We start from the raw sequence: 26,754 nt of genomic DNA, 5'->3' as shown, positions 1-26,754 counted from the left end.
TATGAGTAATGTTGGTAAGGACATGTAATCTTCTTCCTGCAGCGTGCCCTTATAATATTTACTATAATGTTATTATGATATATATGCTCAACCAAATGGCATCATGTAGTCAAGCTCCAAGATCACCGAAGATGGGGACTGCAGCCAAGAAATTAAAAGACCCTTGATCCTGGTGAGGAAAGTTAGGGCAAATCTAGACAGCATACAAAAAAGCAGAGACATCACCCTGCCAACAAAAGTGTGCATAGTCAAGGTTATGGTTTACCCACTTCCAATGTATGGCTGTGAAAGTTGGACCATAAGAAAGACTGAGCGCCAAAGAATTGAGGCCTTTGAACTATGGCGCTGGAGAAGACTCCTACGAGTCCCTTGGACTGCAAGGCGATCAAACCGGTCAGTCCTAGAGGAGATCAACCCTGGCCGCTCTTTAGAAGGCCAGATGCTGAAGATGAAACTCAAATACTTTGGCCACCTAATGAGAAGGAAGGACTTGCTGGAGAAGAGCCTCATGCTGGGAAGGATTGAGGGCAAAAGAAGAAGGGGACGACAGAGAAGGAGGTGGCTGGAGGGAGTCCCTGGAGCAGTAGGTGTGAGCTTAAATGGACTCCAGAGGATGGTAGAGGGCAGGAAGGCTTGGGGGGTCATGATGGGTCGGAAATGACTTTGCAACTAACGAGTCACCTTGGCTGATTTTGCAAAGCTAACCAGGGCCAAACTCATTTAATGTCTACATAAACGCCCAGCAGGAAATCCCCTGGCTGTAGGACAGAGTGGCCAATAATGCAAATAAATCAAAGAGCCCAGAAAGTGGTGATGGGAAACGTCTTCTTGAAACCATGTTTCACACTACCTGGGTGCGGTCAGGAAGACTTTATACTAAATTACAGATCAACATAGCATCATGATGCATGGACCTACATTGAAGAATGCCAATCTTAAAATCCAATGAAAGAAATAAAAATGTGGGAATGGAAGAAATAATATGATAGTGATCAATGGGGTGAAACTGTAATATCCAGATGTTGCTGAGTACAACTTGCCCTCTTTCCAATAATGAAGAGGGCGTTCAGGTTTAGCAACATCTGTAGCCACATGTTCCCTGTCCATGAGCTAAGGCAGTGATGGCAAACCTTTTCAGCACCAAGTGCCAAAAAGGGCGTGCATGCATGCTCATCTGAGACGCAACCTGGAATAGGAGCTGCCCAGGGGGAATGCGCGTGGCAGAAAATGAACTTCCGGTTTCCAGTGCACTCATGTGCAGTGCCCAGCCAGTCGTCTGATTACTGGAGTCCATGCACATGTGTGACGATCAGCTGGCCAGTGCGCATGATCACACCAGAAAATGGAAGACCAGCTCTTCCAGGTTTTGGCACTGCCATACCCAGAAAGGCCAACTGATTGTCATGTGTGCATGCACGCCAGAAACTTAGAAGAAGAACGGGCAACGCCAAGTGTGCCAGGCAACATGGCTCTGTGTGCCACTTCAGGCACGCGTGCCATAGGTTTGCCATCACAGAGCTAAGGAATGGCTCTTCAGGCTTCACAGAATTTGGAAGAGGGAATAAAGACAGGTAAGGGACGAAGAGCGTAAAAGTCTTGGGACACGGCCCCAAATCTATCCGATATCCGCGAAACCTCGCAGGATACTTGAACGGCGTTAGTATTTACTAACCCTTCATTTGATTTTTGATGGGCTTTAGAGGAAGGGGGGAAAGCCCTAAATTAATAATGATGAAAATTATTCTGTGCTGGATCCCCATCAAGCAGAACCAATTACATCTTTTATGCTGCACATTCAATTAAGAGCACATGCTTTGGTCTTTTATAGCCTCCGAGAGCAGCCACTGTGGAAAATTCCCCTCAGGGATTGGCAAAGGGCAGGGCGGACAGGAACACTCCAATTCCCACAAAGCAAAAATGAGGCCTGGCGGATGCCCTGTAAGCTATCAACAAGTAACTGGTGGCCAAGAGAAAAATCAGGGAAAGGAGAAAGGGGAAAAGACCCAAGTTAAGAGAGGAAAAAAATCTTACAGGAAGAAAGCCCACAGCTTGGTTGGATTCTCTACTGGGATTTTGTTGAATTCAATCTGGTTGAAAATTTAAGTGAAATATAGTTCTGGAGGATATGCACAGAACTGAATATGTTCCTATTGCAGGTAGTCGATAGAGGGATGCGGTGGCTCAGTGGCTAAGACGATGAGCTTATCAATCAGAAAGGTCAACAGTTCAGCAGTTTGAATCCCCAGCGCCACGTAACAAAATGAGCTCCCATGACTTGTCCCAGCTTCTGCCAACCCAGCAGTTCAAAAACATATAAAAACACAAGTAGAAAAATAGGAACCACCTTTGGTGGGAAGGTAACAGCGTTCCATGCGCCTTCGGCATTTAGTCATGCTGGCCACATGACCACGGAGACGTCTTCGGACAGCGCTGGCTCTTCGGCTTTGAAACAGAGATGAGCACCACTCCCTACAGTCAGGAACAACTAGCACATAATGTGCGAAGGGAACCTTTACAAGTAGTCCTTGACTTACGACCCCAGTGGAGCCCAAAATTTCTGTTGCTAACTGAAACATTTGTTAAGTGAGTTTTGCCCCATGTTACGACCTTTTTTGCCACAGTTGTTAAGCGAATCAGTACTGTTGTTAAGTTAGCAACACGCTTGATAAGTGAATCTGGCTTCCCCATTGCCTTTGCTTGTCAGAAGGTTGATCAAGTGACCATGGGGATGCTACAACGGTCGTAAATGTGGAAAAACGGCCATAAGTCACTTTTTGCAGTGCCATTCTACTTTTGAACTGTCACTAAATGAACTGTTGTAAGTCAAGGACTACCTGTGGTTGTCAAGGATATACGTAGAACTGAATATATTCCTATTATTCATTTTTCTAGCTAGACATGATCCATCAGGGTTTAGTATGGTATTTTGGGAAAGGAATTCAAAGCCTTGCGTGTGAGTTGGCAATCCAACAGAGAGGAAGGCAGGCAATAGTGAAATCTACATTTTTTTACTACCAGTTCTGTGTGGCTTTGTGGGGGGGGGGGGTCATGTGACTGGGAGGGCGTGGCTATGTAGTCATGTAACTGGGGATCAAAAGACAGAAAATCACTTTAACAATGTCCTGCTGGAGGAGGGTTGGACTAGATGACCTCCAGGTCCCTTTCAGCACTGGATTATCCTCTGAAGCTGTGTCTAGTGTCATGTTTGTAGTCCTTCCTTCCTCTCCTTTTTCCTTCCCTCCCTCCCTCTCTCTCCCCCTCCCCCCCTCTCTCTTTCTCTCTCTTTCTTCTTTCTTTTCAGCACCCCCCACCCCCTGTTTTTGGCCCAGCAGGCCTCAGGGAAGCTTGCTGGGAGCAAAAACGGATCCCCGCCACACCCCTGCGTTTCCAGAGAACCTGTAGAAAAAAAATGCTTTAAACGTTTTTTTTTTAAAGTTCCAAAGATCAGCTGTGCAACGAGTAATCGTCAGAACTTTAAAAAAAACCTTTTAAAGTATTTTTTTACTACCAGAACTGGGAACCAGTAGCATTTTTTTACTACTGGTTTGGGAGAACTGGCCTGACCCGGTAGCATTTTACCCCTGAAGGCAGGGCACAAAGACCTTGTTGTGGCCCGCCATCAGCCATCAGAGCTGGCAGCAGATTCGGACAGTGAGAAGGTTGGGGAGAAACATGGGCCAGTCCTGAAGTCTGGGGGAAGGCTCTATTGAGGGCTCTGTGTCAGAGGCAGAGTGGGGGGCAGGGCTGTATGCCAGTTATCAGCTGTCTTCAGAGTCAGACATCTGTGGGGCAGAAGAACAGCTGGAGCTTGTTCCCAGTGTGCCCATGCACAGAGTTGCCAGATGAAGGGCAGAGTTAAAGAACAGGAGTCGACATGTGAGTAAGGCCACAGGTGGAGGAAATAAAAGAGGAGCGAAAGGGGAGTGGAGTTTGCAGGAGGCAATTAGTTTGCTTAATTGGTTCATGACTCTCTGAGACTCCTTGCCAAGTTTTGCAGATATCGGCCTGTCAGCTCTCCAAGCCAGATAAGGTCTGTGACTGTAAATCCTCCTTTGAAAGGCTTTGTTGGATGTGAATAAGCAGAATTTACAGTCAATTAATAAAAGGGGTTTTTGTCAGGAGAAAGAGTTTGCTTTCTGCTCTTGGGAAGCTAAGGACAGAACAGACCTCTTCAGCCTTCCAGTCATGTTTTTGCAAGAAAAAGAAGAAAATTAGTTTAGAATCACTTAGGATTCAGGTCTTTATCATACTCCATGTTTTGCCCAATGAAGGATTTTTCCAGAACATGGCACAGAACTAGAAGAAAAAAAAACTCCAGATGGTAGATTTTCTCCTCCACAGTGGGACGCCTTTCTCTAATCTCAAAGAGAGATGTCCAGCTAATCCTGTTATAATTATAAATAGTGCAAATATAATTAAGACTAATTAGTTTCCCTCAATCATACCAGTACTTTTGCAATCATGGCCCCAGTAATAGATCCTTCTCCTTTTACTCAGCAGTTAATTGGAGCATTATTATCACCTTTTTAATAAATGAAGGAACCAAAGATTTGAATTATTAAAGTGAGTATTTTGGGAAATCTTGAAGGCAAGAGACTTATGTGTTTCTCTTTTTTTCTGAGGCCTGGCTTTTAATAATTGAATTTTAATACTGAGGTGAAAACTATTGTATCTCAGCTACCAAATTTAAAGTAAAATTGCTTTGACTCTTAAAAATAAATCAAGTTCGCTTTTTGCAAAATTCATTGGGCCTCCGGATGGACTTATTTTATGGTTGCATCTCCAAGGTTTCCTTCAATTGTATTTGTCCCTCTTGATCCTCTCTAGCTATGAAGAACTATTCCTTCAACAGAATTTCTTCAGGTGTGCCCTGGCATCGGGGAAATAGAAACTCTTATTTTTTTAAAAACAAACCCACACAATATTATCACTTGAATGCAGAACAATGAAAATAAATGACTATGAAATGGAGACTTACGGTGAGTTTTGGGTTCGCTTACAAATCTTTTATCTGTTAGAGGGAAAAAATTAAAGAAAAAAAAGAAAAGAAAATGAGGATGACATGACAGTGATGATGGTAATAAACAGAAAACAAAAGGTTGATTATCCCCCACCCTTTCCAGCAAACCTAAAGGAAAAAGGAATGATGGAAAATTTAAACACAATGGAACATAAAAGCTACATGCAGAAGAAAATAATGAACTAAAAGAAAATTGGCATTTTAGAAAACTGCCATGCAAATCATCTACTGACCCACAACTCTAGTAGAACACTTTGTTTAATGTTTTAAATTTGAGCGTCCTTATGGCCTGGGATGTAGTGTTAATGAACACACAAGAACCCGAGAGCAGCTCAATATGTTGGTCATGGGCTCTACTGGGTTCTAATGAGCTAGAGTAGTGCATGAGCCACGGTGGCACAGTGGTTAGAGTGGAGTACTGCAGGCTACTTCTGCTGCCTGCCGGTTGCCTGCAATTTGGCAATTCAAACCTCACCAGGCTCAGAGTTGACTCAGCCTTCCATCTTTCCAAGGTGGGTAAAATGAGGACCCAGATTGTTGGGGACAAGAGGCCGATTCTGTAAACCGCTTAGAGAGGGCTGTAAAGCACTGTGAAGTGTATATAAGTCTAAGTGCTATTGCTATTGTTATTGTTTTAAAGAATCCTCTGCTAAAAGCCCATCTCATGCAGTATAAAAGACCTGTAAAATAGTTTTAGCAGCCCCTTCATTATGAGCATCTACACAGTTACCATTTCCACAGGGGCATGTTGCATTGCATTTCTGTTTAAACTGCAGTCATTTTTACTACGTACGCATCAGGAGATATGAATCAGCATGTACACTCTTTAAATATTTCTACGTCCACCTTAGGATGTAAATAACAAGACACAGCAAATCTAAGCATTCAATCAGAGGAGCAGTAGTTCCATGTCATTTGCCTCTGGCAATTATTCTGATGGGTTAGAGTCCCTGTTTTCTGTTCTACTCCAGAGTCATCTCTTGTCCTAAAGCTCATAATATTGCTCGGGAAAGAGATAGGCATCTTCTAATGATTCATCTGTGCAGAAGTACAAAACTGTCTCACTTCTCACTTATCCTGTCTTCCCACTTTCCTGATCAAAGGTGTTTATGCAAACACCAGTACATCAATTCATTCCACCCATTTGGTTAGATTCCTATGTACACAATTTTGTTTCTAGATGCTAAATATGGCTCTTTTACATTTTTTTCCCCTGGTGATTCCCTTGCATAAATCAAACTAACACACCTCAAAACTGCCCGGAATTGGAACAAAACTGCTTAAGTGCAATTGTGTAAATCCAGATTTATTGAAATAGGGTGGGAGTGGGGGAAGCGAAATGTGAATAAAACATGCACTGTATTTTTCGGACTATAAGACACACTGGTGTATAAGACACACCAAGATTTCGAATATGTAAGTAGGGAAAAAAGGTTTTTGTCCTCCCCGGCCCCCAGGAGCACTCTGCAGGCTTCAGCAGGGCTGTGGACCATTTTTTTTGCAAAATCAGAGGCGTTTTTGCCTTCCCCCAGTACTACTGAAGCCTTCATGGTGCTTTTGGGGGCTGGGGGAAGGCAAAAACGTCTCAATTTTTGCAAAAAAAAAACCCAGCCCATTTTTTGCAAAAATGGGATGCGGTGGTGGGGCTTCAGGAGGCAAAAAATTGGCTGTATTTAGTGTATAAGACACACCAGCATTTCCATGCTATTTTTTTGGAGGGGGGTGAGTCTTAGACTTCAAAAATATGGTATATAATAACATCAATTTGGTTAAGAAGGAACAAAAATTATTGGCTATGCCAACACCTGCCACACATGTGAATTTATTGAAGCTTGGTATTCTACCAAAGGAGTAATTAACAAGCATATTGATCTAGATAGGGGGTGTCATCCGATGTGATCGGATCCGGCCCATGGGGCCATGCTGGAAAGCATGGCTTTGGCCCGGTCTACCCAAAGCGAAGAGGAAATGGGTGGAAACTAATCAAGGAGAGAAGCAACTTAGAACTGAGGAGAAATTTCCTGACAGAACAATTAATCAGTGGAACAGCTTGCCTCCAGAAGTTGTTAATGCCCCAACACGGAAGTCTTTAAAAAGATGTTGGATAGCCATTTATCTGGAATGGTATAGGTTTTCTGCCTACGCAGGGGGTTGGACTAGAAGACTTCCAAGGTCTCTTCCAACCCTGCTATTGTATTGTATTGAAACATTGAGTCAGCATGGCTTCGGCCCAGTCTATCCAATGCGAAGAGGAAACATGCCAGGAATTTGGGGAGTGGAGTCAAGTTGGCCATGCCCACCCAGTTGGCCATGCCCATTCAGCCCCCCGAGATCAACTGCAGCCCTGTTGCGGCCCTCAATGAAATTGAGTTTGACACCCCTGATCTAGATCCAACATATGAATACTGTATATACTCGAGTATAAGCCTAGTTTTTCAGCCCACTTTTTGGGCTGAAAAAAGCCGCCTCGGCTTATACTCGAGTCAGTGAAAAATTTGCCCGAAATGGAGGAGAAAAAGGGGCGGGGCCATGCCGCTGGGTGACACTCGTGAATGGCCCGGCACCCCTGTGAGTTTCCCCTCCCTCTGTGTCAGTTTGCCGCGCAGCGCGCACCGCACCATCCCCCCTCCTCACGTTCTAATGTAATGCAGGGCTGTCTTACGATTCCCCTTCCTCCCCCTCCTGCCGCTCTGCAACGATGTCCCACCTCCTCCTTGTTACGGCAAGCAGCCACATAGCGATGTCCCACCTCCTCTGGTACAGTGATCCAATGATAGGAATCACTGTGCCGTGTGTCATAGGAGGCGGGACATCGCTCCCGCGGCTGCACGGGACATCATCATCACAGCGGGACATCAGCATCATGAGGTGAGTGAAGTATTTCATTGAATACACCGCTAGTTTACTGTTTTTCTTTGAAATAAATATTCAAAAACATTATTGGTATCTATTTTTATTTTTGAAATTTACCGGTAGCTGCTGCATTTCCCACCCTAGGCTTATACTCGAGTCAATAACTTTTCCAGTTTTTTGTGGTAAAATTAGGTGCCTCGGCTTATATTCGGGTCGGCCTATACTCGAGTATATACGGTACATAAGAAACCAGATCATTCAAATGACCAACAAGAGAACCAATCAGCTGCTCAGAATTTAAATATAGCTCCAAACAGACAGCCAATCACACGAGCAACTGACCAAACTGTCACATACAAGACATTCATAAGCTAAGGGGAATAGGACAAGAAAATACTGCTGATGATGTTACCTAGTCTGGTAACAAAATGTACAGAAACTAAATTGAAAACAAGCTTGGAGAACAAACCACGGCCAAAAACATCCATACGTATATTCCAGGAGACCAGAAAAGATGGCATAAGTGACATAAAAGAATGAGAAATCCCTTAGAGCTTATACCAGAATCAAGGGGCCATATACCGAATTGAAGTTACAGAACAATTCTGATCTAGCTGCACCATAAAAATCAGGATGTTCAGGAGAACTGAAGAAAAACCAAATCGTCAGTTCTGATTTTCTGTTTTCCTGCTTCTTCCTAAGAAAAAAAATATACTGATATTCTTTTTCACTGATCGCGCTGTTAAAATGGAGAATTTATATTCTCTCTCAATAAAATGCAGATCTGAGTCTATGACCGAAATATATCCCATGTTTTCAGCGCTCCATGTAAACTGATTGCCAAACTGTCTTTACAAGGATTTGTCAGTATTATGGCATAACAACTTGAAGGACTTTTTACCGTCCTGAATCTTTCTTTTCTGTCTGTCTGTCTGTCTGTCTCTCTCTCTGTCATCTATCCATACAGCGCACCAGCATGTCTACCGTCCCTGTCCTACTGTCCTTCTGTCCTGATTTAAATGTACTCTTTGTATGTATTTATGGCTATGTTTTGCTTATTCATATTCATTTATTTGTGCCATTTTTTCATGTGTTTTCATACTTGTTTCCTTGTACTTGTTGACAAATAAATACCTACCTACCTACCAACCTACCTACCTACCTGATGGCTTAGAGGCCAGTAATATGCATGCTTATTCAAAATTGTATCTCACTGATACAATTTTGGACACAGGGTGTCAGCCATCCAAATGTAAAACTATTAAATAACGCTCAGATCAGTTGGAGTGTCATTTATCTGATCTGCATGTTACATTAGAAATTCCTTTGTGATGTATAACACTCCGTGTGCCCTTCTGAGCCCGACACATCCATCTTGAAAGAGAGACACTCCAAATACATTCTTTGGAGAGAAAACAATGAAGAATCTGATGGCATTTTAATGATGAAAACATTTATCAAGGCATATTTTTTTCTGCACTAGATTCCTCCTTGTCAGCTGTATGGGAGAGGAGAGCATGAATTTTGTAGTGATAATTCAGATTTTATTCATTCATCTCTATTTGATTCCTATATATAGGAATAAGAGAATAAGCACAGCTGTGCAGCCAATAAAAAAAATCAAGTTGATGGACATGAGCACCTGATTGATGCGCCAAAGCACGCGTGTCAAACTCGTCACTTTGCCGTCAGGTGACGTATCATGACTTTCCCCCCCTTTCACAGAGTTGGTGTGGACAAGGCCTGCATGTGACGCATCCGGCCTGCAGACCTCCAGTTTGACACCCTTGCTCTAAAACAGGAGTCAGCAACCCACGGCTCTGGAGCTGCATGTGGCTCTTTCATCCCTCTGCTGCGGCTCCCTGTTGCCAGTCGGTTCGACAATTGATAAGGCTTTTGGTTAGGACAGATAGAGGAAAAAGAATGCCGCGATAGGAGGAGACTCTATGGTGGGGGAACTAGACTTTGGGTTGGCTCTAGAATTAAACCGGGGGTGGGGGCGGCTTTCAGTTAGGACCTTTGTGGCTCTTTGGTTGTTTAAGGTTGCTGACCCTTGCTCTAAAAGTCGATTCAACAGCTTTATTTAAAATTGCAGAGGCAGGCTTCAAGGGACGGTATTCTAGGATAGCAAAACCACCCAGATAAGAAAACAATTTGTTGTCACAACAGAAGTCCTTGTGACAACAGCAGGTGGCAGCACCTACACACCGGGAAAACAATACACCTTGAAAGTCTTGAAAGTTTGCTCCTAAAAAACAAGCGAACCAGAGACATTACAGAAGCAAAGTTTGCTCTTTTGCTTCCTCAGGTAATTTATTCGTATTTCTCAAATGGGAGCAATAAATATATTGGCTCTTCTGTTCTTCCCGATTTTATTTGGAACAGATGGATTAGGACCATACAAAAGCTATAAGCTTTTTTTTTTTTTTTTATAGAACGCTTACTTAGCCCGCTGCTTTTTTGTGACGGACCAGCTACTGGCTTGGTTTACAATGAGATTATGGAACATCTGTAAATGTGCCAGAGGATACTGACCAACAGCATCCTTTTGGGGATAAACCCTGAAGCCCTAAAGGACTATAATACTGAAGTAAGTATTTGCTGCAGCTGCCTAACAACATTCTTTGTGCTGTCGAAGTGTAAGCTGGGAAAGCAGTAACATTAATTACTGGGATGTACAGATAATCCTTGTCTTACAACAATTCATTCAGTGACCATTCAAAGTTGCAGCGGCACTGTGACTTACGACTGTTTTTCACTCTTACAACCATTGCAGCATCCCCATGGTCCTGGGATCAAAAATCAGATGCTTGGCAATGGGTTCATATTCATGACGGTTGCTGTGTCCTTGGGTCATGTGATCAACTTTGGCGACTTTCTGACGAGCAAAGTCAATGGGCAAGCCAAGTTCACTTAACAACCGGGTTACTAATTAACAACTGCAATGATTCACTTAACAACTGTGGCAAGAAAAGTCATAAAAAGGGGCAAAATTCACTTAACAAATGTCTCGCTTAGGAACATAAATTTTCAACTCAATTCTGGTTGTAAGTCGAGGACTTCCTGTACTGAGAATTTCAGACACTCATTGAAACTAACCGGCCAAATAAATATATTATCGCTTATTCCTGATCCTTTGATCTGGGACCTAAGGCAGAAATAGTTTTGTACATCGAAAAGGTTAAAAAACAAAACTGATACATTATTTTCAGATGAAATGCCTGCTATTCTCTTAAAACAGCATTGAGGTCTATGTAATAGTCTTTCTGCCTGCATTAATATTAAGGAATGTTAAATAGAAGGCCGAATATATCAAGGGTGATACTTCCATTTGCTTGTAGAATATTAACCTTCAAGATTGTGACTCAAAATTGGTCAAGAAGAAGAGGCATTTTATTCACTAATTTTCACTACTGATTCTCAATCATTTTCTTGGTTTTTTTAAAATGATGTATCTCAGAGAAGAAAATTAGTCAGTAGATCTCACAAAAGTTGATTTTTAATGAAATAGTCTAATACAGGTAGTTCTTGACTTATGACCAGTCCTTAGTGACTATTCGAAGTTACGGCCCACCCGAAAAAGGTAACTTGGATCTGAAGTTGTGACGGACAACTCCCCCCATGGTCACATGACCATATTTGATGATGATTTTGCCAAAAACAGGCAGCTACTGGCAGTTTTTGGCAAAATTGCATCAACAATGAACTATTGGTTCACTTAACAACACGGGGTTCACTTAACAACCACAGGGTTCAAAGAAGACCAGAGGGCTTCTTTTACGACAACTGCCATAGAATTCCCCATTTAAAAATTGCTATGACCTACAACCAGAATGGGTAAGCTTCATTATGGTCGTAACCAAAGGACTCTCTTTATAAGGAAGAAGATGGAATTATTTTGAGTGATGCAGACTTTCATTCCAAGCATTTGCTAGCTGAACACCAAGATACGTGAAATTTGTTTTCCCTGATTTTCAATATCCACAGCTCGATCCCAAAGCACGTATCCTTACAAATTGTTCCAACTTGAAATTCCAATCCATCAAAAAAGTTCTGAAATGATTCCCTAAAAAATTGGTAGAATTGGCTTGTTTAATGCAGAATGTAGAATGAACTCAAACTTGCTGCCACGAAGTACTCAGTAGGAATCTATACCCCATCACTTCTCTGTAACAGAGGTGGGTTGCTGCTGGTTTGCCAGGATCGGGTGAACCGGTAGTGTCGGCGGCGGGAGGCTCTGCCCACCCACCCGGACATTTCTGCGCATGCGCAGAAGCATCACACGATCGCACAAGCGAACTGGTAGTAAAATAAATAGCAACCCATCACTCCTCTATAAGAATATAATGTTCCAGATTTGCAAGCATGAATATTATCCTATAAATGCCGTAGCAATTTGTGGTCGAAGGACTAGTTTAGACTAAAACATTAAAAATAGCTGGGAGCAGACAGATGCAGCAATCGCGTCTTACCAATCTTCCCAGACACACCTTCAGAAGGCGCCTCACAGTTTACAAAGTCTTAAAAAGAACTCAATCATCACCTCGAACATTTCTGACTCTTGATCTTAGCCCTCTCTTTCCCAGCCTCTGCAGGTTGAACTTACTTTGCATACAGAGCCCATCGGTGCAATTTTTGGAATCAAGCAGGACGCCGCTACAGTCCTTGCCTCCATTTCGGGGAGATGGAGCCATGCATTCCCGGCTCCTCCAGTGCGTGCACTCGGTGCTACAGGCTGACCACTTGCTCCATTCAGTCCAAGCTCCATCTACTGCATTGCCAAAAAGAGAGAGAGAGAGAGAGACACATGAGCACAGAGAAAGCTAATCAGAAAAGGGAAGCTTATCAAATGGGCTATGTCAGAAGGCCTTTGGTGGTGGTTTTTTTGCTGCAGATCAGGGCTGCTACAGGTAGTCCTCGAGTTACGAATGTAGCGGAGCCTGCCCATTCCATTTGTAACGTGAGGATTAATGTGAGTGAATCTTGTACCTTGAACAAGATCACTCCCTACTTTTGCCCACACATTCGCTAATTGAATGCGAGACTTGTTAAGAGCACAATGAGGTATTTTAGGGTCGGGAAGGCCATGGGGTGGCCTACTGATGGAACAGGCCACCTGCCTAAGACCACCCAAGGCATCTCAGCCCCCGGAGGCTCTATTTCGGCCTGCAACAGGCCAGGGGAGGCCCTCGGAGGGTAGAATGGGGCTTCTGAGGGTTGGATAATCCTCTCGGAAGCTCCATTTTGGCCAGCAACAGGCCAGGCAAGGTCTCTGGACTACCAAATGGGGCTTTTGAGGGGTGGATCCTACCCTCAGAAGCTCCATTTCGGCTGACAATGTGCCGGACGAACATTGCAGAGCCTTTGCGGTTGTTTGTGAGGGCACAACAACTGGTGTGATGCTGCAAGATTTGTTGTTTTGGGCCTTGTTTGCAAATGCTAGGGGGTGCTTTTCATGTAACTTCGAACGTTCGCTAAGGGAACACTCGTAACCTGGGGACTACCTGTATTGATTTTGGAATTTTGCATTAAAACGATGATGATTATGATGTTGCAATTGCTTTAATTTCAGTATTTGCACTGTTTAGAGTTATCTCAGACTCTGTTGGTAGACAATAATAAATTTCAGCAATTTATTATTTGCTGTTGGGCTAAGACACCAAGACACATCTGCCTATGGTTATCTGGTGTGATAAAGGGGATAGATCTGTAATCTAAAAACAAAAACTTTCTACTTCATAATTTTGGCTACCTCGAAGTGTTCTTGCAACATTTGCAAATTCTAATCTCAATTTAACATAAGATATAAATTCAAAATCTATACCAAACGGAACAAATTCATCAAGCAAATGCATTTCGCAGCATGATTTATCTTAGGGTCCAGCATTCTGTCATAAACTATATGCATTTTAGTCTTGAAGCTGGCAAAAATAGCCGTTAGATTAAAATGTCCTGGATTCTCACAAAGGAGCTTTTACTGTTTTCCTTACTATAATGTTTATCCTTTTTTTTCCTCCCCAGGCCGCAAGTGTAAGAATATTGTTCTTTTTGCCAGTACTTTGAAATACTATGTCTTGCTGCTAGCAGATGCTGTGACATTTACAGGAGATTATGAGAATTACAGTGCAACATTTGAAGGGCACCAGGTTGGGAAAACCTAGTGTAACATTTTGATTTTGATGCCCATGTGGGAAATAAAGCAGATTCATGTGTTGAATGATAGCCATCTTGTAACTTCCTGTAAATACTATCAGATCCGCAGTAAGAATCTCAAAACTAGCTTGGCCTCCTTGTGTCAAGAAAACAACAACAAGATGTATTATTTCAATCGAACAGATGACTCAAATAGCAATATTTACTCTTTATTGCAGAGGCCTGAGAGAAAGAAAATGAAAGAAAAAGGAGAAGGTCACTTTACATGGCTTTGCATCATCTTTCAAGGTCTCTAAAGCACATCTAAGGAAATGCGACAACTTCCCCATGTATCTCTCCAGATGTCAGCTCGGAGAAGATGGACCAGTTCTGCACACATCTGGAAGGGAGTTGGTTAATGGCTCCAAGCAGCCATCTGAGAGGGATTTGGCTGAGCTCCTCTTCCTCCTCACTGTCCAGCTGCAGCAGGACAGCCCTGAGGCTTCAGGTAGGGAAAGCATGCAGCTGCAGCTGATCAGCGAGGAGGAAGAGGAGCTGCCTGCTGTAGCTAATCCAAGAACACATAGGGCAGAGAAAAGGCAGGAGCAGAGAAGGTCAACCAGATTACTCGCAAGGAAGCAGCCTCACACTTCTTGATGGGCTGCATCAGAAGCTGGCTATTTAGCACAGCAGACAGATAGAAACGATGGTGGGAACAAGGTGTTCATTTCCTAGCTGTGCATTTTCTGGTCATTGTGATTCTCGCCTTCCTTTGGATTGACACCGTGCCTTGATTTGGATCAGGCCTTGTGAACTCTGGACTTGGCTTGTCCCGTGAACCCTCTTGTGTTGTGGATTTAATTTTGCCTGGTGGCAAATTTTGGGAAACTTTCAAGTGCCTTGTGGACTGATCGGCCATTGCTCTGTGGACTAGCATTGGTCTGCTTGTGACTGGACTTAATTGGGACAGTCCTGGGGTTTTGGTGAAGTGTGTGTGTGTGTGTGTGAGAGAGGGGGGGGCGCTCAGTGCTATTCATAAAAATAGTTGGGACTTTGCTGGTCAAGAAATAAAGTCAGGAGCAAGCTGCAAATACCGTGTTTCCCCGAAAATAAGACAGGGTCTTATTTTCTTTTGAGTCCCAAAATAAGTGCTTTGCCTTATTTTCGAGGAGGTCTTATTATTTTTGAGGTGCAGGAGGCGGCGAGCATGGTCACCTTATAGCTGCTGCTGTATTGCAATATTTTGGGGGGAGGGCTTATTTTCGGGGAGGGCTTATTTTTAGGGAAACAGGATAATTGCTTCAGAGGAGCAAAACAGCAGGTTGACCATTCTTCAGATCAGAAGGAGTAAAGGAAATATTTTCAGAAACAAGTCACTTTTTTTCCTTATGACAGAAGCTCACAATTCAAGACCAGAGGCTCAACTCTTAGAAACATCATTATTAACCTGCTTGAGCAGGATAAATGAGTGCTCTGATCCAATGATCCGAAAAGCAATATCCTCCACAGGTGTACCTACCTGGGCACATGGTAGTGCAGGCAAGCTTCTGGAAAGATTGTCCATCACAAATAGAGCCACCATTGAGTGGCGCTGGATTGGTGCAGGTGCGGGTACGCTTCTGCCACCCACGGCCACAGCGGTTGCTGCACGAGGACCAATCTGACCAGGTAGACCAGCCACCATTCACTAGGAGGAAGGAAGCAAAAATCAAGTACAGTGAGGGAAAAAAATTGAAACACAACCTCCTAACAAGTCATCTTTTTCCTCAGCCAAATCATTCAATACCGCGCGAGCGATATTGGGTGTGCCGAGGTACACCCGCGTTACACCGTGAGCTGCACTGGCTACCAATTGGTCTCCAGACTCAATTCAAGGTGTTGGTTATCACCTTTAAAGGCCTACATGGCTTAGGGCCAGAGTATCTTCGAGACCGCCTGCTGCCACATACCTCCCAGCGGCCAGTAAGATCCCACAGATTGGGCCTCCTTCAGATGCCGTCAGCCAGATAGTGTCGGCTGGCGGGCCTCGGAGGAGAGCCTTCTCTGTGGCTGCTCTGACTCTCTGGAACCAGCTATCCCCGGAGATCCGGACCATACCCACTCTCATGGCCTTCAGGAAAGCTGTAAAAACATGGCTGTTCCGGCAGGCCTGCGGCTGTTGACCTCACTGTTGAGATCCAGCCCCAATTAGAATTAATGTATGAGATGCTGCTGTTTTTAAACTGTTTCTTTTCTCGTTATGTGTTTTTTTTTCTTATTTTTTGTAAGCCGCCCGGAGTCCTTCAGGATTGGGCGGCATATAAATATATTTAATTAAATAAATAAATAAATAAGTAAGTAAATAAATAAGTAAATAAATAAGTAAATAAATAAGTACTGTATATACTCGAGTATAAGCCTAGTTTTTCAGCCCACTTTTTGGGCTGAAAAAAGCCGCCTCGGCTTATACTCGAGTCAGTGAAAAATTTGCCCGAAATGGAGGAGAAAAAGGGGCGGGGCCATGCCGCTGGGTGACACTCGTGAATGGCCCGGCACCCCTGTGAGTTTCCCCTCCCTCTGTGTCAGTTTGCCGCGCAGCGCGCACCGCACCATCCCCCCTCCTCACGTTCTAATGTAATGCAGGGCTGTCTTACGATTCCCCTTCCTCCCCCTCCTGCCGCTCTGCAACGATGTCCCACCTCCTCCTTGTTATGGCAAGCAGCCACATAGCGATGTCCCACCTCCTCTGGTACAGTGATCCAATGATAGGAATCACTGTGCCGTGTGTCATAGGAGGCGGGACATCGCTCCCGCGGCTGCACGGGACATCATCATCACAGCGGGACATCAGCATCATGAGGTGAGTGAAGTATTTCATTGAATACACCGCTAGTTTACTGTTTTTCTTTGAAATAAATATTCAAAAACATTATTGGTATCTATTTTTATTTTTGAAATTTACCGGTAGCTGCTGCATTTCCCACCCTAGGCTTATACTCGAGTCAATAACTTTTCCAGTTTTTTTGTGGTAAAATTAGGTGCCTCGGCTTATATTCGGGTCGGCCTATACTCGAGTATATACGGTAAATAAATAAATAAAATACATTTTCCCACACAGAATAACTACACCAGAGGTCAGCAACCTGTGGCTCTGGAGCTGCATGTGGCTCTTTCATCCCCCCGCCACTCAAAATATTTGTCACAACCACCAGCGTGCAACACCCGCCAGTATGCGATTTATTGAGCTTTTCGACCCCCTTTGGCCAACTGCGGATAAATCCAAGAAAATTTCAGAAGAAAACAGAACATTTAATTCGGCTATAAACTAGCGGCCACTAATTTGTGGCTGCTCAGGAAATAATCAGGCACGGGAAAGGTTTTGTGGCTCGCGGTGTTTTCTTTTCTGTGGGAAACGGGTCCAAGTGGCCCTTTGAGTGTTTAAGGTTGCCGACTCCTGAACTACATGAAAGACGTTCTATACCAGAGACGTCAAAGTCGATTTCATTGAGGGCCACATCAGAGTTGTATTTGACCTAAGGGACCGGGGTGGGTGTGACCAGGGTGGGCAGAGCCAGTTTGACATCACTCGTGTTGGGGGCATCTGTGGTGGTCCAAGCGCTCTGCCAGTGAAAAATGGACTCCTGAGCTCCGTTTTCAGCGGTGATGGCCTCTTGCCGCCCTCTGCCAGTGAAGATAGATCTTGGAGGGCAGTGGGCAGCCTCCCCCCCAAGCTCCATTGTGGGCTGGCAGAGGGCGGCAGGAAGCTGTCATAGCCAAAAATGAAACATGTGGCCCTCCCGAGCTCCATTTTCACTGGCAGAGGCACCACGGGCCGGTCCTTTGCTGTTTCTAGGGTGGCCACGCAGGCTAGATCTAAGCACCCTGCAGGCCAGATCTAGTCCCCAGGCCTTGAGTTTGACACCCCTGCTCTCTACTGTAGGCATCTCCTTAGACGTGCCCTGTTGTTCATCCCAACAGTTGTCCCAGCTATTATTAACATTCTTCTGGAAGATATTATTTGATTTCCTATAATCAAGAGCAATCAAGAGGCTAAGGATAAAACAGTCAAAACCAAAGAGGGCTATTTCTGAGACAATGTGAGAGCCAGTTCTCAATGATATAAGGAAGGTCAGAGGAATACACAGTTCAACAGAGCTCTGGGAATATGGACAGAATTTGATGAGAATTTGGTATTGGCTAAGGAAATTAAACTCAGCAAATCCTTCAGAGAATTAGGGAAGGTGACACAGATCAGTACACAAAGGTAATCCTGGTAACAGAAAGAAAGATTCATGTCTGAAAAACTGAATTGCTGCTGAATATCTATTTGGACATCCTAGTCCAGTGATGGCGAAACTTTTCTGCACCAAGTGTCAAAAAGGGAGCACTTCACGCATGCGCGCACTCACTGGGCTGTGACCAGGAAGAGGAGCTGCCCAGGGGACATGCATGTACTGGAAAATGAACTTCCAGTTTCCAATGCACACATGCACGCTGGCCAACAAGTCTTCTGGCTACTGCCCACATATACATGTGCCGATCAGCTGGCTGATGTGCATGCTCAGCTGGAAAATGGAAGACCAGCTCTTCTGGTTCCTGGCACTGCCCCATTCACAAAGGCCAGCTGACTGTCACGTGTACATGCGCACCAGAAACCCGGAGGAGGAATGGATGATGCCGGGCGTGCCAGGTGACATGGCTCCGCATGCTACTTCAGGCATGCATGCCATTTCAGGCACGCTTGCCATAGGTTCCCTATCATGGTCCTAGTCTGTGGAGAGACCCAATAAAGGCAATTAAGAGAGCCTTAACAGCCAATAAAGACCATTGAGAGAGAAGAACATCCAGCAAAAGCGTTCTTCATGTTGACTCTATGAATGCCTTTTGCTTGCTCTTCATATTTCAGATGATAAACCAGGGCAGCTACTAGTATACGGTGATTGGATTCCTGTAGTAAGATTGGGAAATTGTTGTTTCTGTAAATTATTCCAAGAATTTCACCAAAAATAGCATCTCCAGGGTGCCTGTTCCTTGCTTCCAATCAATAAATGTGAAAGTCTTTTGTACATCATTGTTAAATGTACCTAGTTGTTTATTAAACAAAAGACCTATATTGCAATTTCATGCATGCTTGCAAAGGCTAGAAGTCCTAATGAAATCAATGAGATTTGGTTCTGAATGAAAGATGCACAAGATGGGGTCACTTTTCTCATAATTATTACATTTCATTCTCATTTCATATTGTTTAAACATATCTAATACTACCACCATTCAATTTCTGAACTTCCTTCTTATTATTACATATATCTTGTTATATATGTATGTCAGTGGTGGGTTTCAAAAATTTTTGGAACCTCTTCTGTAGGTGTGGCCTGCTTTCCGGGTCCACTGGTGGAACCTCTTCTAACCGGTTCAGTAGATTTGACGAACCGGTTCTACCGAATAGGTGCGAACTGGTAGGAACCCACCTCTGGTAAGTAAGTAAGTAAGTAAGTAAGTAAGTAAGTATGTATGTATGTATGTATGTATGTATGTATGTATGTATGTATGTATCATCTATCTATCTATCTATCTATCTATCTATCTATCTATCTATCTATCTATATCTATCTATCTATCTATCTATCTATCTATCTATCATCTATCTATCTATCTATCTAGTTATTCCCCTCTTATTATTTTATTCAACTTATTCATGTCACTATTGTATTCAAAGACGTTTCTTTTCTGTCTTCCATCTTCCACCTATTCATATTTCCCTTATTTAACTCTTCACATCTATATATATTAAAGTTTCATCCTTCATTCTTTCATTGTTCAGTGTTTCAATATACAATTCTAATATCAACCACAATATCATTTAAACATATAGGGCAGATCTATTCATATTCCTTCCATTCATCCAATCCATCTGCTTCTACTTTTAATACACATGCTTATATTACAATATATTCTTTCATTATCTAATTACTTGTTGCTTAATGTTATTATTAATATTTATTATTAATTTTATTATTTCACTGCTAATCATTATAACGTGTTTCCCCAAAAATAAGACAGGGTCTTATTTTCTTTTGACACCCCCCTCCATCCAGAGAGAGCTGGAAGTTCTGTCTCTGTTCCTGGCACACTCTTGCCAGCTCTAGCGTTGCTGGGCCTGCCACTCTTTTTGTGGCCGCCACTAAGAGAAGGGGCACAGTATTTAAGATTTGTGGGAGTGGCCTCCACGAGGCCCTTCCGTGTGGATGACAGGGCGTGTGGAGCATCTTCCCCTTTCCCCCGCAGGAAATGGTGGGGACCGGCTGCGCATGCATTTAAATATTTTAGGGAGGGCTTATTTGGGGGGGAGGGTTTATTTTAGTGCACGCACTCAAAAGTCAGATTGGGCTTATTATCCGGGGAGGTCTTATTTTTGGGAAAACAGGGTATTGTTTAAGCATATTTATGCCTGCAAAAACCTAATAAACATAAAGGCAGAGTGGTCTCCTTTGAGTTATGTACAACCTCTGGGAACTTCATAGAGGGTGTCCATGCTGTTTTCTTAGCAACAACATAGAACCGGTTTTCTATTATCTCCTTCCGGTATGATATTTTATCTTATAATTCTATATCCCTTATATTTCCAGATGGTTTCCCCACCCAATATGACTCTGAACCTGTTTAACTTTTGTAAGATCAGCAACTGCAGGAAGCTCTATTCCTCGCATTCTCCCGCCGAAACGGAATTTCATTCCCTCAGACTCCCACTCACCCCCCAAGTTCTCAAGAAACCATTACCATAAACAATTATTGTGGCCGTGGTGCTCCTCCGTTTGGCGACAATGTTTTTTGCCACGCAGGTGTAGTTTCCCGTATCAGACAGCCTAGCCTGCTTGATGATAAGATTGTTATCGATGGTTATCAGGAAGTTTGTGTCCTGGGAAGCATCAACCACATCCTCGTTCTTCAGCCACTCCACCTGTATTGAGTTTCGGAAAGAGAAAAAGGAAACAAAATGATAAAAGTTTGGGCCAGGCAGAAAACAAAAGAAGAGAAAAGACATTGATAATTCTTTATCATCAGAAATAAAAATTAAATACTGTTAAAATATTCATGACTGGGAGAGACATGGAAACAAGGTCAGTTAATGAATAGGCATAGCAACTAAGTCAGCCAATGGGAGCTCAAACAGTTCTGAGACTGTGCAGAGAATTGAAACAGAAACTTAAGCAGTCTGCTGCTTTAAGAAGTAAACTAGTAATCTGTCTGGGCTTGTCTGCTGAAATGAAACTAACTAAATGTAACTTTCCTGCCTTGTGTTTACTTGGAAGAACCACCTGTTGGTATTGTACATTTATTCATCTATTCCTATGTATATAAAGAAGTTAATGAATCCTGCTGAATCAGTTATCTGTGTGTGCTTTCTGGATTTGATTTTTCCGCAACAAACTCTGACAAATACCCTCTCCTGAAATAGTTTCTTTTATTACAAGTGCAAGTTAAAGCTGGAAATTTGTGATTGTCTTTGAAGTGTAGCCTTCTCTGAGAAGCCTGAGCCATTTGCTACCAAAAATTGATAAGTAGTTACAGAGGCCCAATACAGGTAGTCCTCGACTTACAGCAGCACATTTAGTGGCCATCCAAAGTTACAACCGCACTGAAAAATGTGACTTATGACTGTTTTTCATACTTATGACCATTGTAGTTTCCTCATGGTCACGTGATCAAAATTCAAACACTTGGCAGCTGACTCATATTTATGACCATATTTGCCCTGTCCCAGGGTCATGTGATCCCCTTTTGTGACCTTCTGACAAGCAAAGTCAATGTGGAAGCCAGATTCACTTAACAACCATGTTAGCAATAGCAATAGCAGTTAGACTTATATACCGCTTCATAGGGCTTTCAGCCCTCTCTAAGCGGTTTACTGAGTCGGCATATTGCCCCTACAATCTGGGTCCTTATTTTACCTACCTCGGAAGGATGGAAGGATGAGTCAACCCTGAGCCGGTGAGATTTGAACCGCCGAACTGCAGAACTAGCAGTCAGCTGAAGTGGCTGCAGTACTGCACCCTAACCACTGTGCCACCTTGGCTCTCTCTTGTTACTAACATAACAACAGCAGTGATCCACTTAACCGAGGTGGCAAGAAAAATCGTAAAATGGAGCATACCTCACTTAACAAATACCTCACTTAGCAACATAAATTCTGGGCTCAGTTGTGGTCATAGGTCGAGGACTATCTATACACATGGCAAGTACAAATGGCCTTTTGCCTTACGCAGCACATAGCGGAAAGTCCCAACTGGTACTTGTGACATGTAAACATGGTATGAGAGGTATGTACACAATTATTTCATGCTGTTGCAAGCAATTACCATAAAATGATAGCTCAGTAAACTGGAAGAGATACATAAAGAATGCTAAAATGCACCTGGTTTTTCTCCTTATTTGAGAAAAGTTGGTTTTTTTTCTTATGTGCAGGCAATTCTATTTTTAACTTTGTCTTGAAAGAGTTGGGTCTGGAATGGCCTAATTTGTCTGGCTGTTTGTTTGCAAAGTAGCAAAGACTAGATCATTACTTGGCTGCATTTACATTCTGCTTTGCAGAGGTGGGTTCCTACCAGTTTGGACCGGTTCAACCGAACCGGTAGTGGTTTGGCAACCTGGGTCGCTGGAACCAGCAGCAACCCAGGCCTGCCACACCCCCGAACCAGTTCTCCCATCTTGATTTTTGGTTCTGCGCATGCACAGGACAATTGTAATTGCACAAATGTAATTTTTTTTCCTTTTGTTAACATTTTGCGCATGTGCAGACCTATTTTTGTGCAAATGCGCATGCGCACAGAATGCACATCTGGCGTGTGCATGAGCAAAGCTGGCACGTACGCACAGAATTTTTGCACGCACCAAACCGCCCCACCCCTCCGTTGCTTTGTCTTATGGTGCCAAAGTCACATTGTGAAAGTCATGAGTCTCAAGCCAGGGCTGTGTTCAACAAAACATTCCTAGTGAAAGAAATTTTGGGAAGGAAGGAAGGAAGGAAGGAAGGAAGGAAGGAAGGAAGGAAGGAAGGAAGGAAATGTAAAATCAATTACTACTGTCTGCATATGTTCTAAACTTATAGACCACGTGAGTGACATGTTGAAATCATTAAGGTACCACTGCTCCTGCAAAGTTTTCTGCAGAACCATCAAGCCATTATCTTCACCTTCCCAGCCTCCAGATTCTATGCATATGTAATGCCAGAATGGAAATATTTCTTTACCCTAATCCTGGTGCTCAAAATCACAAATCACTGCCAAATATAGACACAACAGATTTTGGACATCCCTTCTCTGCCGCATGATGTGCTCATTCTTGAAACTTAGCAAGATTTATTAGGGAAACAGGGAGCAGTCTGAGCAAATGCCCAGCCCCTTGTACTGTGCCAGTTCTTTATGCAGATCTCACTGAGTTACTGGAAGTGGTGGGTTTCACATTTTGTTACCACTGGTTGTCTGCGCGCTCCCGCTTTGCGAGAGCACACACCCCTTCCATGCATGTGCTTCGATCTCGCCCATGCCTTCCACGCATGCACCCGGCCTCAAAAACATGCCTAAATAGGATGGCATAAAGCCAGGGCGGGTGGGCGGGCTGACCCATGATTTCACTACCAGTTTGGGTGAACCGGTCTGAACTGGCTGAATACCATCTCTGGTTACTGGGATCCAAAGTCTACAGCAGAGAAGAAGAAAATACGTCCAGAGGAAAGGCCATGGATTGCTGATCTCGGCAAGCGCTAATGGTTCTTTTTCTATCCCCTTCTCAGCAAACAATTTGTTCAGTGTTTTCTTTACTAAATTCTGTCAGGGGTTAATGGCTGATCAGCCTATGTAGGTGGCAGGATGGAACAGGTGTTGAGGTTAAGCACATTATTAGATGTCAGAATAACAGATCCACTGCCTAAAATAAACACTTCTGCTGAATAATGAAAACAGACGGGGCCCCAGCGTGGTGCTATCCATCACAATCCCTCTCCATCTTTACCTGGCAACTCATTTCCCTAACAGGCTCACTTTCGGACCATAAACATCTGTCTGCTAGGTGCCAACCTTCACAGCTGGAATTTTACTACGGCTGTGGAGACTCGAGGAAACAAGCCTGCATTTGAGAGGTATAAACTCAAGGAAGGAGGCGACAACGGCTGGGCAGAAATTCTGGGTGAGGCTGAAACTTCATATGATTTATTAACAATCTGCAATGGGAAAAAAATGATACGCTTCCCTATCATTATTCACCTTCCCAAAGCAACCTTCAAGGAAAAGCACAGATGTGCCCAGCTGTGGGAGGAAGGCAGGAGGTTTTTCATTTCCAACCGCCGGCAAATTAGAAGAAAATTATATCTCAGCAATCAAAATTCCTAGAACAAAATTTTCTTACTCATAATAGAGGAAGGAAGGAAGGAAGGAAGGAAGGAAGGAAGGAAAGAAAGAAAGAAAGAAAGAAAGAAAGAAAGAAAGAAAGAAGGAAAGTCAGGAGATGCACATCTTCCTAAATCCATAACTTAATGAGATGGTACAAACCTCTGGGAAGAGGAACAAGTCAAAGAAACAATGATTGTATGGGCAAAACTTTTTGGTTATACTACAGCCGTAATGGCGAACCCATGGCACATAGATGTAGTGACACATGAGCTAGATGTAGTACTCTCAAAGAGGATAACTATTTTAGATTGAAGCAACAAATCACAATGGACTTGATGAAATGGGAAAATCTACAATTATCAATGATTGGGAGAATCTCAACAATTAAAATGAACATTTTATCCAGAATCTTATACTTGTTCCAGACAATCCCAATCAGGTTGGAGAAAGACTATTTTGAAGATCTAAATAAAATGGTGTTACAAAAAAAGATGTGGAGACTCTAGAAAGAGTGCAGAGAAGAGCAACAAAGATGATTAGGGGATTGGAGGCTAAAACATATGAAGAATGGTTGCAGGAACTGGGTGTGTCTAGTTTAATGAAAAGAAGGACCAAGGGAGACATGATAGCAGTGTTCCAATATCTCAGGGTCTGTCACAAAGAACAGGGAGTCAAACTATTCTCCAGAACACCTGAGGGCAGGACAAGAAGCAAAGGGTGGAAACTAATCAAGGAGAGAAGCAACTTAGAACTAAGGAGAAATCTCCTGACAGAACAATTAATCAGTGGACTAACTTGCCTCCAGAAGTTGTGAATGCTCCAACACTGGATCTTTTAAAGAAGATGTTGAATAACCATTTGTCTGAAATGGTATAGGGTTAGGCAGGGGTTTGGACTAGAAGACCTCCAAGGTCCCTTCCAATTCTGTTATTCTATTCTATTCTGTCCAGGGGTGGGTTCCTGCCAGTTCGCACCAGTTCGGTGGAACCGGTTTGTCAAATCTACCGAACCGGTTAGAAGAGGTTCCACCAGTGGACCCAGAAATCAGGCCACACCTACAGAAGAGGTTCCAAAAATTTTTGAAACCCACCACTGACACACACACACACACACACACACACACAGACAGACAGACTCACACAGAGAGAGAAAGAGAAAGAGAAAGAGAAAGAAAGGAAGGAAGGAAGGAAGGAAGAAAGAAAGAAAGAAAGAAAGAAAGAAAGAAAGAAAGAAAGAAAGAAAGAAAGAAAGAAAGAGAAAAAAGAAAGAAAAAGTGTGAGAGAGAAAGAAAACACATGGCCGGCAAGCCACTCCCACTAGTTCACATGGCCGGCAAGCCACTCCCACAAAGGAGGCCACACCCACAGAGTAGGTTCGAAAAAAATTTGAAACCCACCACTGATTCTGTCCACGAGTAATGGAGATATGTCACAAGCAACCTTGCCCCCAAATTCAATATCTTATCCTATTTTCTTCAGTTTGGGGGCTGATGATTGTTTTACCTTTGCCACATGCATACTCTGACTCAATCCTCTTGAAAGGCACAGAAAATATTGAACCTCTCATAACCCAGACTAAGAGTGCGATCAAACCTATCCTGACCGCCTAACAAGGACAATATGTATGAATGAAAGCTTTATGCTCAGAATTCCTTGCAAAGAAATGATTAACCGTATCAGCTGCCTTTCAGGATTCCATTCAAGGGACTTTACTCATTTACTTGGTGGGTGGGTGGTTTATAGCCTCTGTTTCTACTCTGCCAAGGCAGCTAACAAACTGTAGAAAACAAAAATGGAATATGCAAACAGACAAAGTAGACTAAAATTTACTGGGAACTAGTTAGCAAAATAAAATGATGGTTAAAAACCTGGTGGAAGAGATGCATTCTTATCGATTTTTAAAAGGCTGAGTGATGAGAGGCCAGGGAAGTGTGTTCCATAGCTTGCAGGCAGGACACACAACTTCTTCTTTGGGGAAATTTTCTGTTTCCTTGAGCTGCTGTTACATCACAAATAATCTTGTGGATGGATGCTCAACTATTTGAACAAAATATATATATATATTCATAGCTAGTGTGAGAGGAGATGAAGAAACTGGGTATGTCTAGTTTAATGAAAAGAAGGACTAGGGGAGACATGATAGCAGGGTTCCAATATCTCAGGGGCTGCCATAAAGAAGAGGGAGTCAAGCTATTCTCCAAAGCACCTGAGAGTAAAACAAGAAGGAAAGGGTGGAAGCTAATCAAGGAGAGAAGCAACCTAGAATTAAGGAGAAATCTCCTAACAGTTAGAACAATTAATCAGTGGAACAGCTTGCCACCAGAAGTTGTATATGCTCCAACACTGGAAGTTTTTAAGAAGATATTGGATAACTATTTGTCTGAAG

General features: G+C 43.1%; 1 protein-coding gene across 1 annotated transcript in view; it reads right to left on the bottom strand.

The window, feature by feature from the left end:
- UNC5B (unc-5 netrin receptor B) overlaps positions 1-26,754 on the bottom strand; it is a 76,012-nt gene that overhangs the window by 24,515 nt on the left and 24,743 nt on the right. The window contains exons 5-8 of the mRNA XM_032232224.1: positions 20,762-20,942; positions 15,525-15,692; positions 12,480-12,644; positions 4,979-5,011 (exon numbers count right to left, since the gene is read on the bottom strand). Of these exons, the coding sequence (XP_032088115.1) occupies positions 4,979-5,011; positions 12,480-12,644; positions 15,525-15,692; positions 20,762-20,942 (547 nt within the window). The remainder of the gene's footprint in view (positions 1-4,978; positions 5,012-12,479; positions 12,645-15,524; positions 15,693-20,761; positions 20,943-26,754) is intronic.

Source organism: Thamnophis elegans, chromosome 15 (assembly GCF_009769535.1).
Source record: "Thamnophis elegans isolate rThaEle1 chromosome 15, rThaEle1.pri, whole genome shotgun sequence".
Taxonomy (NCBI): domain Eukaryota; kingdom Metazoa; phylum Chordata; class Lepidosauria; order Squamata; family Colubridae; genus Thamnophis; species Thamnophis elegans.
This window is presented reverse-complemented; position numbering and strand designations above follow the sequence as displayed.